Consider the following 12,799-nt stretch of genomic DNA (forward strand, 5'->3'; position numbering starts at 1 on the left):
CTAAAATATAATTAGAATAATTATCGAGTTCCAACAAAATAAATAATTATTATCTTTATAAAAAAATTATATTATTAAACCAAATATAAATTACTTCATTATTGTACATAAATTAAATTATAAAAGAACTGAATTAAAAAATTACACAGAAATTGAGGAATTTCAAATAGTTAATTTGATACTAATATCGATATATTTTTGTCAATTTTTTATGATATCTTCAAACATATATTTTATTCAAAAATAAAAAATCATCGCTTTCTCAAAATCACATAAAACCATATTATAACATCGACTGAGATAAAAAATAAAATGAAATATTAAAATCACGATGTATCTCGCTGCATTGCGCGAGTACGCTTCTAGTATATATATATATATATTGAGGAGCGTTCAAATAAAAATCACTCTTAATTTGTGTACAAACCGTGAAAACCTCATTCAACCAATCATAATTTTTCATTTTGTTCATTTTTTTTGTAATTATAAGAGGTTGATTAACCATTTTTATTGTGATAGTTGTTAATCATGAATATTATTATCTTCATTATTTTAATTTTTAGAGAAATACATGAAATAGTTTCATTAAAATTTCATTAAATATTATATGAAACAATTTCATAACCATATATGAAACAAATTTATCAAAAAAAGTATTATATGAAACAATTTCACAAGATTAAACAATATCATGAAAAAAATTCATAAGATTAAACAATGAAATCTACGTATAACGGTGGTTTGTACGGTTTGTACAAATGAGAGTGATTTTCATTTGATCGCTCATATATATATATATATATATATATATATATATATATATACATATATGTTTAATTAAATGAGAACTGTTTTATTTGTGATAATAGTAAGATCCAATCTCAACCACAAATCAAAGATTAAATTAGAAAATTAATAATTTTGGTAATTTTAAATTATAATATTAATTAAGGGTATATTAGGGATTTTAGAAATCCTCTTTTATCTCTCCGACGAATCTTATTTGACGAACCTTATTCCGATGAACCTTATGTGAACACAAGATACACATTATGATACCTACAAATGATATTCATTGTGATACCCATATATACATACAAGATGCACAATATGATACCATTTGTAAAACAATGAAAATAACAAAAAAAATGCACACTGTGATACATTTCATAACAAAGAAAATACATTGTGATACACGTAAAATATTGTGAACGTTATCATTATGATACACTTTGATTCACAAGCATCTTTAAAATACGATGTATATTAGGCAATTGATATACTAGGTAACTAGTTTTAATTAAATATTTCCTTCTAAAAAATTTAATTAGTTGTCAAAAATAGAATTACTATATTACCATTTTAGCTTATTTAAGAAATACCCTTAAGTATCTCAAACGAGTGGTTCACATTATATCTCACGGTTATCACAAACTAATCAGTTCTCACTTGAATGGACCCATATATATATATATATATACATATATATAGAGAGAGAGAGGTTGGTTATTATACAACCCTTGACATTTGTACAACCAATACGACAATACAACATAATCTCAACCGTCCATTTCATTTTATTAATATGTGATTTCATAGAAGTTTTGATTGTTTCCTAATATAAAGTATTGATCATAATTAATGAACCATATTCATCTTCCATAAATGAACTCTCATCATTTTTATAAATATATCAATTTATTGGGTTACATTGGTTGTACAAATGCGATGGGTTGTATTTGAAACAATCTCTCTCTCTCTATATATATTATAATGCCTTCATTTTCTATGCCTTTCTTTTGTTCACAAAATAAATAGAAAATATATAGTTAATTACATTTTATATACATGTTTAACACTTTGGTTTTTAGTCCCTCAGTTTTCGTTTATTACAAATATATTCTTATCATTTGTATTCCTTTACTTACATTTGTTATCTACTTACCATCAAGTGGCCCGAGTATTGAAAGGGTAATTTGGTCATTTTATCTTTTTTTTTATAATCTCATAAATAACCATACTACTGCTAGCAAAAACTCTTGAAAGGCCATTTTTGTATCATTTTCCAAAATGAAACATTCATGATGTATTTGGAGCCCAATTACATGAGATGTGACGGAACAATTTGATCATTTTAACAGTTATGTTCTCTAACTATTACATTTAGTTCATTTATCTCACTATGTTATTAGGATAAGACCAAAACGCCCTCACATGAAGGACATATGGACACACTTTACAACGCCCATGAAGGAACAGATCATTCTAAGGTGGACCTACACTAGTGGATATGGTGGCACTGGTCACATTTTCATTCCTCCGTCTTAATGTAAAAAGTTCTTGGGTCATGAAAGATGTTATCGTATCATCTTGTTGCGTGCGACCATGTATATTTTGAAACTACAATAGAAATACAAGTTTTCCTTAATAGAGTTGGTTAGCAATGATTTATCTCATCCTAGATGCAGATTTGAATCCTATTTGTGTCATTTAGTGGTTATTTGTTTACCTCTTAATAGTTTCATTAAAAGACAACCTCTAAACCGTTAAGAGATAAATCTTGTTTGGCAAAAAATTTTTTTTTGTCTTTTAATAGTTTTAAAACCATCTGAATGATTTTATATCATGGGTCTCCCTTAATCATTTAACGTCATGATTTCATTATAAACAATTACCAAACAATTATATTTCATTTTACATTATATCATGAGAGCTTCTTAATCATTGTGACCACTTAATCATTCTACACCAAACTATTCAGCAGTTGTCAAACAACCCATTTGTAAAACATATCCATAACAAAACATAATCTAATTTATTTTGAAACCCAAAACTTTCATTTTATGATCTATGATTTGGCTTGGACAATAGATTGGGCCACTCTAATAGAATGGGCTTGAACAAGATCCATTTAAAAATGTTGTAAAAATATAATGTTTTATTTGATATAAAATTTAATAATAAAATTTCTTCTTAACAACCCGTCTTATATACGGATTGTTTCGATGCAACAACAAGATGCTAGGGGTACAGACCACGATAGCGGTACCAGATCAAGACAAACTCTGATGGGATACAAGCAGCCATTTCCAACTGTTGTTCCCCTCTCAAGGGCATTTGATAATACCATCTGAATCACTAGAAACATATGAAATGTATGACGACGTTTTTCAACTGGAAAGCCAAGAGCTAACCATCGAAACTTTGGACTATCTGGAAGGTGAGGATGACGTCAAGTCATCATGCCCCTTATGCCCCCAGTTTTTTTATAAGCCCAAAAATTATAGTCTATTAATAACTTTCACCATAGTTTTTAGTTGATTTAAAGATTAATGGACCATACTGCTATTTTGGGTTATGAGACGTTGATGAGCATTTTCAAAAAAGATAAATGAATTTGTAAAAGACTTTTATAAAGAACGTGCAATTACTTAACTACTATAACTTTAAGCAATCAGTTATCTCGTTTTAAGGTTGCGATAATCATTATGAAAACACATTCAAACAACATAAAAACGGTCGTTTTACTTAGATTTGTTTTCGTTAATCCCTCGAAATTCCTTCGAAATCGTGGAAATAGGCTAAAAATACGTCAAACGACTTTATGGGCCTTTAATCTACCTTAAAGGTGTCTTTACTAAGCAAACAAATATCTGATCAAAAAACGTACGATCATTTCGGGATCTTTTGAAGATATAACAATCGACAATTAACGGAATACAAATCTATGAGTTTGATCGAAAATTTGTTCTCCCAAGGGTACGATTAAATCGAATTTAGTATATATCAAGGATCTCGGTGATCGAACGGTTACAAAGAGGACACGTACCACGGTTCAACCACAACTCCCTCGAACACACCCGACAAAATGTGTGTCCACACGGTATGAACGCTGCACCCTTCTTCCTCCCCATGCACACGCAACACACTAGATCCATCCCCGTTCCTTCCTTTTCATCATGACCGTCCGTTTCCTCCAACAATCTCATCAACGACATCCTCCCCGGAGATTCACGCGCCGGCGTACTACTCCGCCGTGGGGTTGCAGATATTGACCGATTATTGTTCTCATTCTCATTCTGATTCTCCACACCGTCAGCCTCCACCGTCGTTGACCGAGAGTGGCGTTCCGCCGCCAACGCGGCGGCAAGATTCATCCGCGGTGACGGAAACACGCAGTCACGATTGGAATTTAACTCCGGCGGGATCCGAACCAATTCCGGTATGTCTATATGTTGGTCTACTAGGTCAAATAGATCGCCGCCGCCGTCGTCATCGCCACCGATACTCATGGTGGAGGGTCCGATTCCCCAAGTGGACCCACAACAAACTATGTCTTTTATTCCTAGCCGCTCCTGGAGGCTCCTCCGTCGCCGGAATCGGTGAACGCCTCCGTCCATCTTCTTCCCCTTTTTTTCTGTACAAAACACAACCATTAATCCACCAATATATCAACGTTGATTTTTTAAGGTCATAATTTATCAGCTGGATTAGTTCAGACATTGATTAAGACACCCTTACAAAAACCTACCAATTCAAACTTCACACCCATCATTCCATCACCACCACAAAACCAAATTCAATTTGTGTCATAACCCACAAAAATCTGCAATCAAATCCTCCAAAACTATTCGAATTTTGCGAACCCAGAAGCTAAAATATTCAAAAAAGAACGAACAATCGAATACCTGTATTGGAAAAACGAGCTTTTCAACGATCACGAAGCCAATTGAGTGGGAACTAACAAGCCATCACCGCCGCCGCCACCACCACCGCAGAAATCTCCATCGCCGCTAGTCACCGGTGTTATATCCAAATGTTTGAAAGAGATTTATAAATGGTGGAAGAATGAAGTCAAAAGAAGATAGGGAGAGAAGAAAGCAATGGGTTTGATTGTGAGGTCAGTGACAGCTCCATTGATGAATTTTAAAAAATGTGACCATAAAAAGTCCATGGAAGATGAATCAAAGCGATCGACAAGATAGAAGAACAAGTTTTGGAAAGCATAGGGGTTTATTTGTAAATTTTGAGTAATGTATAATTAGCCCCAAGAGGTTTCATCTATCCAGAAAAGGTCCCTAAATATTTAACGGTGTGAGCAACACCATCAAGATTAATCATCCTACGAAACATTATCGGTGAACACTTACTGGGTCAATTACCATAATTGATTAACATGGCAAGGTTCGAAATTTTTAGGTAAGGGAAGAAACGAGACTATTACCCAATAGAAATGTTAAAACTCTAGTCCATATTGGATTCTAACACGTCCTATCGAATAGCGACCAGATGAATATAGATGTCTTAGAATGTTAAGTGTCGAACATAGATATCTTAAAAATAGACTTCAACAACCACAAAAGTGGTGTCTGGTTGGTTTGAGCTTGGACTCCAAAGGTCAAAGTATCTGGAGGTCTCAGGTTCAAATTCAAGCAGGAATAAAAATCTTCTTGTAGCCAAGAAGGTTCAAATGCGATGACTCCGGATTACCCGCAAAGCAGGTGGTTGCCATAGGATTAGTCGGTTCATATAACAGATTGTATATCTAGGTTAATAAAAAAAATAGACTTCGACTCTGATACCATACAAAATATACAAAAGTAGGACTTTCCAAGTATAACCTGTGCAAACTTAAACACTCAGAGCTACCTATTTACTAGAGCATTTAATGTTAGGTATTGTTGAAAATAAAAGGGAAGGAAGTACATAATCGTGATGAAAAGTAATGACTTAAAGAGATCATTAAAAAGGTTAAAGGGTCAATTATGACAAAATGAAAAAGATGAGGGATCGATAAATAATTGAAGGATAAAGTAAAAGTACAAAAATTAGTTGCCGCCCATAACTGCGGAGAGAACGAAAAACTAGGTACTTGCCATGTGGCGTTTGCTGTCAAAAACATGATTTTGTTAATTTTAAGGCGGCAAATTCCATCTTTTAATTTTTCATTTTTCATTTTTTATTTTTCAAATTTAAACCATTCAGAATTAGTAAGAGTTAAGATTTTTTGCTCAAATTTCAATAATTATTTTATTTTAATAATTATAATATTTATTGCATTAATAAAATATTCAATATATTTAAAAAAATATTATTATTTTTATATGTAAATTCTTGGTTTCAGGTGAAAAACAAAAAATTGATCATCGACAACTTCAACTGGTTCATACGAATGTAAACCCACCTCGAAGAACGTTAATGTAAGGGGACTCCCCAGGCTCAAGTCCTATCTTTGATGTTAGTCCCCGGCAGCAAGTTTTCCGAAACCAAGTTTGTGTCGAATATAAGTTAAGCAAAAATTGAGATTCTTTCGTTTTTTTTGCTCTGCTTTAGGAGCTGGAGCTCTTGATGGCACGGGTGACCAAATATGCGATCCTATATGTGCATTTTTGTGGCATATTTTACGACTAAGAGGTTGTTTGTTTATCTCTTAATAGTTCTATTAAGAGGCAGTCTCTGAATCGTTAAGATGTGAATCTTGTTTGGCAAAAAAAATATATCTTTTAATGTTTCTAAAATCCTTTGAATGATTTTATATTTTGTGTCTCTCTTAACTATTCAGCACCCTAATTTCATTGTAAATAATTATCGAACAATTATATTTCATTTTGCACTATATCATGAGAGCTTGTTAATAATAATTACCACTAGATCCGACTGCACCAAACTATTCAGCAACTGTCAAACAGCCCCTAAGGCTAATACCTGGAGGGGATGGTTCGTGATAAAACCCATGACATGTCTTTTATTTTGGCAAAGTCTCTCGTCCCTTTACCAACTGAGCTACAAACCAGATGGGTTAAAATATTGTTTATATATCTTCTATAGAGTTTGAGTTTTAGAGCTACAAACCACTGCAATTTGTAAAAACCGTAAAAACTACTCTCATCCATCGTTAATCTTATGAAATTTTTTCATGAAATTGTTAATCTTGTTAAATTGTTTTATATAATACTTCTTTTGATGAAGTTGTTTCATATGTGATTATGAAATTGTTTCATATACTACTTAATGAAATTTTAATGAAACTGTTTCATGTATTTCTCTAAAATTAAAATAATGAAGATGATAATATACATGATTAACACCCTCCACAATAAAAATTGATTAATCAACCTCTCATAATTACAAAAAAATGAACAAAATGAAAAATTATGATTGGTTGAATGAGGTTTTCATATATATATATATATATATATATATATATATATATATATATATAGGGATGGGTTCAAATAAAAACCATTCAATTTGTAAAAACCGTGAAAACCTTATTAATATATATATATAGCATATCATTTAGAGCAAAAAAAATCCGATCGGACTTTTCGATTCGTCCATCCGAACCCGCCCGATACAAACACCCCTAATCTGCCTCACTCTCGACCGTTTAGTCTTATTTGCATTCCACACAAACGCTAACACATTATATGATCAAGAAATGGGCATGGTTTATTAGGAAGATCTTGTAAGTAATCAAGAAGCTTTTATTAGTTCATCACATTCGAATCGAATTACATGCAAAGACATTAAAATACGTATATTTTCGACCAGTTTTATACAAATATTCAACTTTTTGTCCACGATTTGATCGAACCCGACACGTAGACGCCAACCACGAGAGCAACAAGAAGAATCACAATCGTATTCACCGCATTCCTCGACGTTTTTAGCTTCGTTGCAAAAACACCCACCGCGTGTTTATAGTTTTCCAATGCGGTTTTAGTCGTTTTATCGAGTTCCCCATAAACCACCTTCTTGTTTTTGTTATCGGAATCACTTGGTTTCTTCTCTGAAGCATTTCCACGAACACCTTCTGCTTTCTTTGATTCAATGGCTTTCCCTTTACCTTTTTCGCTCTTTTCTGCTCCTCCCATCTTCGAAACCTCTTGATCCTTCCCCTTGTTTTCCATGTCTGGTTGTGTTGGTGAAATGGGTTTTTTCTCGGCAGTCGTTTTCTCCGCCATGTTTGATTCGTAAACCGGCTTTGGAGTCGTTGGAACCGGCGCTGCAACCACCGGCCGTCTTTCCTCTTCTGGTTTCGCCGCAAGAGTGATCACTTTTCCTTGCCTAACAAAAAGTATATTTCCTTCGAATTTGGCACTGATTTTGTTGAGATCACAGTTTACAGAAACCGGAAACTCCACACGGAATCGACTCCATGTGTTCTGTTGGAGCTTTCTTTCACCACTTATGATCAAACTCCTTGATCGAAGTTGAACCCTAAGTTGTTCCTTCGCAAAACCTGCAAAAATTCCCATAAAATTCTCTCAAAAAAGCTTACATTAAAATCATAGTTCTAAATAATTCGGTATGGCCTTGTTATGGCATCAAGGTTTGGGTTCGTCACCACGTTAACCCTTGTGGCTCCATTAACATACACAAGTACGTGTATATATACATAGGGCTGGGTTCACATGAAACCAGTTTGTTTTCGTAAGACCACTTTTTTACACTTGAAACTTCACAGCAAAACATTGTGAAGGTTACAGCAAAAACACTGTGAATGTTAATTCACAACGTTTTGCTGCGAAATTTCAAGTGTAAAAAAGTGGGCTCACGAAAACAGGCTGGTCTCACGTGATCACAAGTCTATATATATTGTCGCGCCTTAGGACATGCCTTTAAAGACGTTGTGGCACACCCATAATTCGTAAGGCTTGAGATTTGACCTCGTGGCGCCGCCACGCCTCATGTCATTTAGAATCTTGATTAAAATTGAAGAAACAATCAAGGGTAAGAAAGAAACTAACGAACCTGGAAGATAGACGAGCAGGGTGTCAGAATCGTCTTCGTAAACCCACTCCATGGATGGTTCGAAATCTTGATAAACGCGAGCGGGTGTCGTCATTCCCTTCGATTCCATCTTCGATTAGGGTTTAGAATGTGAAATGTGGGTATTGAAGAAGTTGATGAATTATTGCAAGGTTGAAGTTGTTGAATAAATATGCAAGGATTTGTGGGGAGGATTGTTTGCATTTTGAGGTTGGAATGGTATTCAAATTATGTGAAGTTTTCTTGCAAAATAGATATACCTTTCTTTCTTTGCATTGTGTAGCCTTTTCTTGTTGGTTCCAAAATATGCTTTGAAAATTCATCCTAGGTTTTGTTATGTTATATCTTTGTAAGGGTATTCGTGCAATGCAGCGAGATCCATTTCGATTTTAATGTTTTGTTTTGTGTTTTTATCTCTATCGATGTTATAATACGATTTTATTTGTTTTTAAGAAAGCGATAACGATTTTTTATTTTTGAATAAATTATAATGTGAAGATATCATAAAAAATTTGAAAAAAAAATATTAATGTTAGTATCAAATTGACTATTTAAAAGTTCTCATTTTTTGTGTAATTTCTTTAATTTAATTTTTTTATTATAATTTAATTTAAGTTTAATAACAAAGGAATATTTGGTTTAATAATATAATATTTTATAAAGATAATAATTAAATGTTACGTTAAAAGTTGATGATTATTCTAACTATATTTTAGATTTTTTATATTTAAAATAAGATGTTTATCATGCATTTGATTATGTTTATCTACAGTTAGTTACACGAATTCAGAGATTGAACTTTAATAAGTTGTATTTACGCACAATCTACTTGTAATTTTGAATTTTAAGTACCATACATCAATAAACAATACTTTATGCATAAAAAATTGTTTTTAAGAGTTTTTTTGTCAAATGCTTTATAATATAGTATAAATATAAAGTGGTTTAATTTGTAAGTATAAATAATATTTATGTTATAAATCTCTTGAAAAATAATACCCATTTGAAACGATGTTCAAATGGTTCTGTATGAAACTAGACAGACGAGAGAGTGATAATTGTGCATAGTTTAGTTATATGCACCTCTATTTTTGTTAAAATCGGGTCAAATTATACAGTGAAAATGCAAAAAGTGAGTCTTAATATTGATGTGTGTAAGAGAATATTATTAGCCTACCCTTTTCACTATATTGTCCATCTTCCAGATTATTTTTGTCCAGTTATTTTATATGATAAAAAAAAACTGCATTTTTGTCTCAGTTAATTGTTTGTTGTCATGTCATATGTGGAAACAAGATATTAATCAATTTCAACATAATTTTTATCAAAAAAAACATCTTATATTTGTTTAGAGTCTCCTTCTTTTACAAACTAAATAATCTGTATGAAATTACAAACCAGTTTTCATGTGTTGTTTCACATATGAAACAAAACATATGAAATACAATATTTTATACAGTGTTGTTTCATACATTAAACGTTTATGACTGTTTTCTTCACATATGACTTATAAACACTATTTTTACACATGTTTCATGATATAAAAAAAAACACATGAAAACCGGTTTATGATTTCGTACGATTTCTTAAGTTTATAAATAATTTATTATATCATTTATAAATAATATGTGTTTAATATTTAATTTAAATTAAATATTAATTTGTTTTTGGATTAAACTGAGAAGGGGTTTAATTTTGGTTACTTGTTTTAAGGATTCGTTGTTTTTGGTTTACTCATTCTTGTGATGTTGCTTTCTTGGCCCACACTTTTGACCAATCTATCCTTTCTTTAATATATGCTTATTATTTTATTAATTATTTAATTAAATATAATATTATATCCCACTTTGAATTGTCGTTTTCCATTCATACAAACTTAGAGCATCTCGACTAGTTTTTTTTTTTTTTTTTTTTTTTATATAATTTTCTAAATAAAAAATTTTAATTTTAATTTTCTAAAAAAAATACATTCATTTTGAATATACTAGAAGAGTACTCGTGCAATACAGCGAGACACATCTCGATTTTAATGTTATATTTTATTATTTGTCTCTGTCGATGTTATAATACGATTATATGTGTTTTTAAGAAAACAATAATGATTTTATTTTTGAATAGAATATAAATTTAAAGATATCATAAAAATTTGAAAAAATATATATCAATGTTAATATCAAATCAACTATTTAAAAGTTCTTATTTTTTATGTAGTTTTTTTAATTTATTTTTTTAATTATAATTTAATTTAATTTTAATAACGAAATAATTTATTTTTGATTTAATAATGTAACATTTTATAAAGATAAGAATTAAGTATTTTGTTAGAACTCAATGATTATCCTAATTATAGTTTAGATTTTTTATATTTAAAATGAGATGTTTATCTTGTATTTGATTATGTTTATCTGCAGTTAGTTACACGAATTCAGATATGGAGCTTTAATAAGTTGTATTTACGCACAATTTACTTGCAATCTTGAGTTTTAAGTAATATGTATTAATAAACAGTACTTTATGCATAAAAATGGTTTTTAAGAGTTTTTGTCAAATGCTTTATAATATAGTACATATATAATTTAATTTAAGTTTAATAATAAAACAATTTATTTTGGTTTAATATTATAAATTTTATAAAGATAATAATTAAGTATTYTGTTAGAATTTAATGATTATACTAATTATATTTTAGATTTTTTATATTTAAAATGAGATGTTTATCCTGTATTTGATTGTGTTTATCTGCAGTTAGTTACACGAATTCAGAAATGAGATAAAATCGGACAGGGATGAAATTGTTTAGGGATGAACAAGTTTAAGAGTTTTAAGAGTTTTTAAGAGTTTTAGCCAAATGCTTTATAAGATAGTATAGATTTTTTGTTTTAAAGTTTTTAATATAAATTACATTATTATAATATTCTCTAATTTATTATTTTAATGTACTTTTCATAAAAAATTAATAAAAAAATAATAACTTAATTTCATTGGTGGAATTGTATAAAACAATCATTTCTCTCTTACAATATCAAATTTTAGAAAACAATTTTTTTTTCTATTTTAAAAAAATAGTTGTTGGAGATGCTCATAAAAGCTAATGATTGGCATCGTATTATCATAAATCTTAATGGGTCCAACCTTAGTACTAAATCCTAAACCTCAATTTTTTAAGTCAGTTTTGTCCTAACTGTAGATATTTGGACCAACTTATATGAACGGATTAATCCCTTGAACGAATATGAATAACGTGTAGTCATCGAAGGTGAACCTCCATAATCACAATAGCCTAGATTCAAACCTGGAAAATATGAGATTTCCAATACATCTGTTTGAGTCTTAACAGTGTGTCACAACCCAAGTGGTTAAAAAAATGAGTTGTTTCCACTTTTATCATACTGTATTTGAGTTGCTATTAAATATTGTTTCAAGAAAGAAGTACGTCAATTGTCTGTCTGTTCACGGAGTTGGTTGGCCCACCTTTCCTGCTATATTACAGAACTTCCTCCCTTTTTCTCGTTTGAAGTTGCAATTTGTCATTTTTGCCTCAGTTTCGTACCAACATATATGTATGTATATATCTGAAATCACATAAAAGGTAAATAAATATCTAATCAAAATCGATACGTAAGAAGTAATTATGCGTGCATTAGTCTATACTCATGTCAGTGTTACACAACGTTATCACAAGCAAATCAAGTAACAATCTGAAATGTTAAGGTTTTGGGGACTAACTAAATTCCGCATATAACAGTACTGTAAAATGAAGGTGACGACAACGGATTTAGTGAGTTCAAAGATTCACAAGAGACTAATTAGAACAGAAAGATATCGATTAAACTAACATGTTACAATTTTGATGTTATCAAGGGTAAAAAAAATGAAAATATGATAAGATGCTTGTCCATGATTAGTAGGACCATGGAAAAAGAGAATCTTTGAATTGCAGAGTTAGGAGTAGAGATAACCAAATGGGCCCAATCCGGAACCGATCGGGATCGGTTTAGGACCTTCGGTTAAGGACCAGTTATGG

The 12,799-nt window shown here is 31.0% G+C and overlaps 2 protein-coding genes across 2 annotated transcripts; both read right to left on the reverse strand.

Moving 5' to 3' along the window:
- Window positions 1–3,732: 3,732 nt before the first annotated feature.
- LOC112528973 lies at window positions 3,733–4,851 on the reverse strand. The gene is made up of 2 exons (XM_025140059.1): window positions 4,689–4,851; window positions 3,733–4,417 (listed from the first exon to the last, which is right to left on the reverse strand). The coding sequence occupies exon 2, from the start codon at window positions 4,398–4,400 to the stop codon at window positions 3,777–3,779; it is 624 nt and encodes a 207-aa protein (XP_024995827.1). The 5' UTR covers window positions 4,401–4,417; window positions 4,689–4,851; the 3' UTR covers window positions 3,733–3,776.
- Window positions 4,852–7,483: 2,632 nt separating this feature from the next.
- LOC112529665 (inactive protein RESTRICTED TEV MOVEMENT 2-like) lies at window positions 7,484–8,905 on the reverse strand. The gene is made up of 2 exons (XM_025141007.1): window positions 8,758–8,905; window positions 7,484–8,245 (listed from the first exon to the last, which is right to left on the reverse strand). The coding sequence occupies exons 1-2, from the start codon at window positions 8,864–8,866 to the stop codon at window positions 7,569–7,571; spliced, it is 786 nt and encodes a 261-aa protein (XP_024996775.1). The 5' UTR covers window positions 8,867–8,905; the 3' UTR covers window positions 7,484–7,568.
- Between the last annotated feature and the right edge of the window lie 3,894 nt (window positions 8,906–12,799).

The sequence above is a fragment of the Cynara cardunculus genome (assembly GCF_001531365.2).
Source record: "Cynara cardunculus var. scolymus isolate 2C chromosome LG 1, CcrdV1, whole genome shotgun sequence".
Classification (NCBI taxonomy): Eukaryota; Viridiplantae; Streptophyta; class Magnoliopsida; order Asterales; family Asteraceae; genus Cynara; species Cynara cardunculus.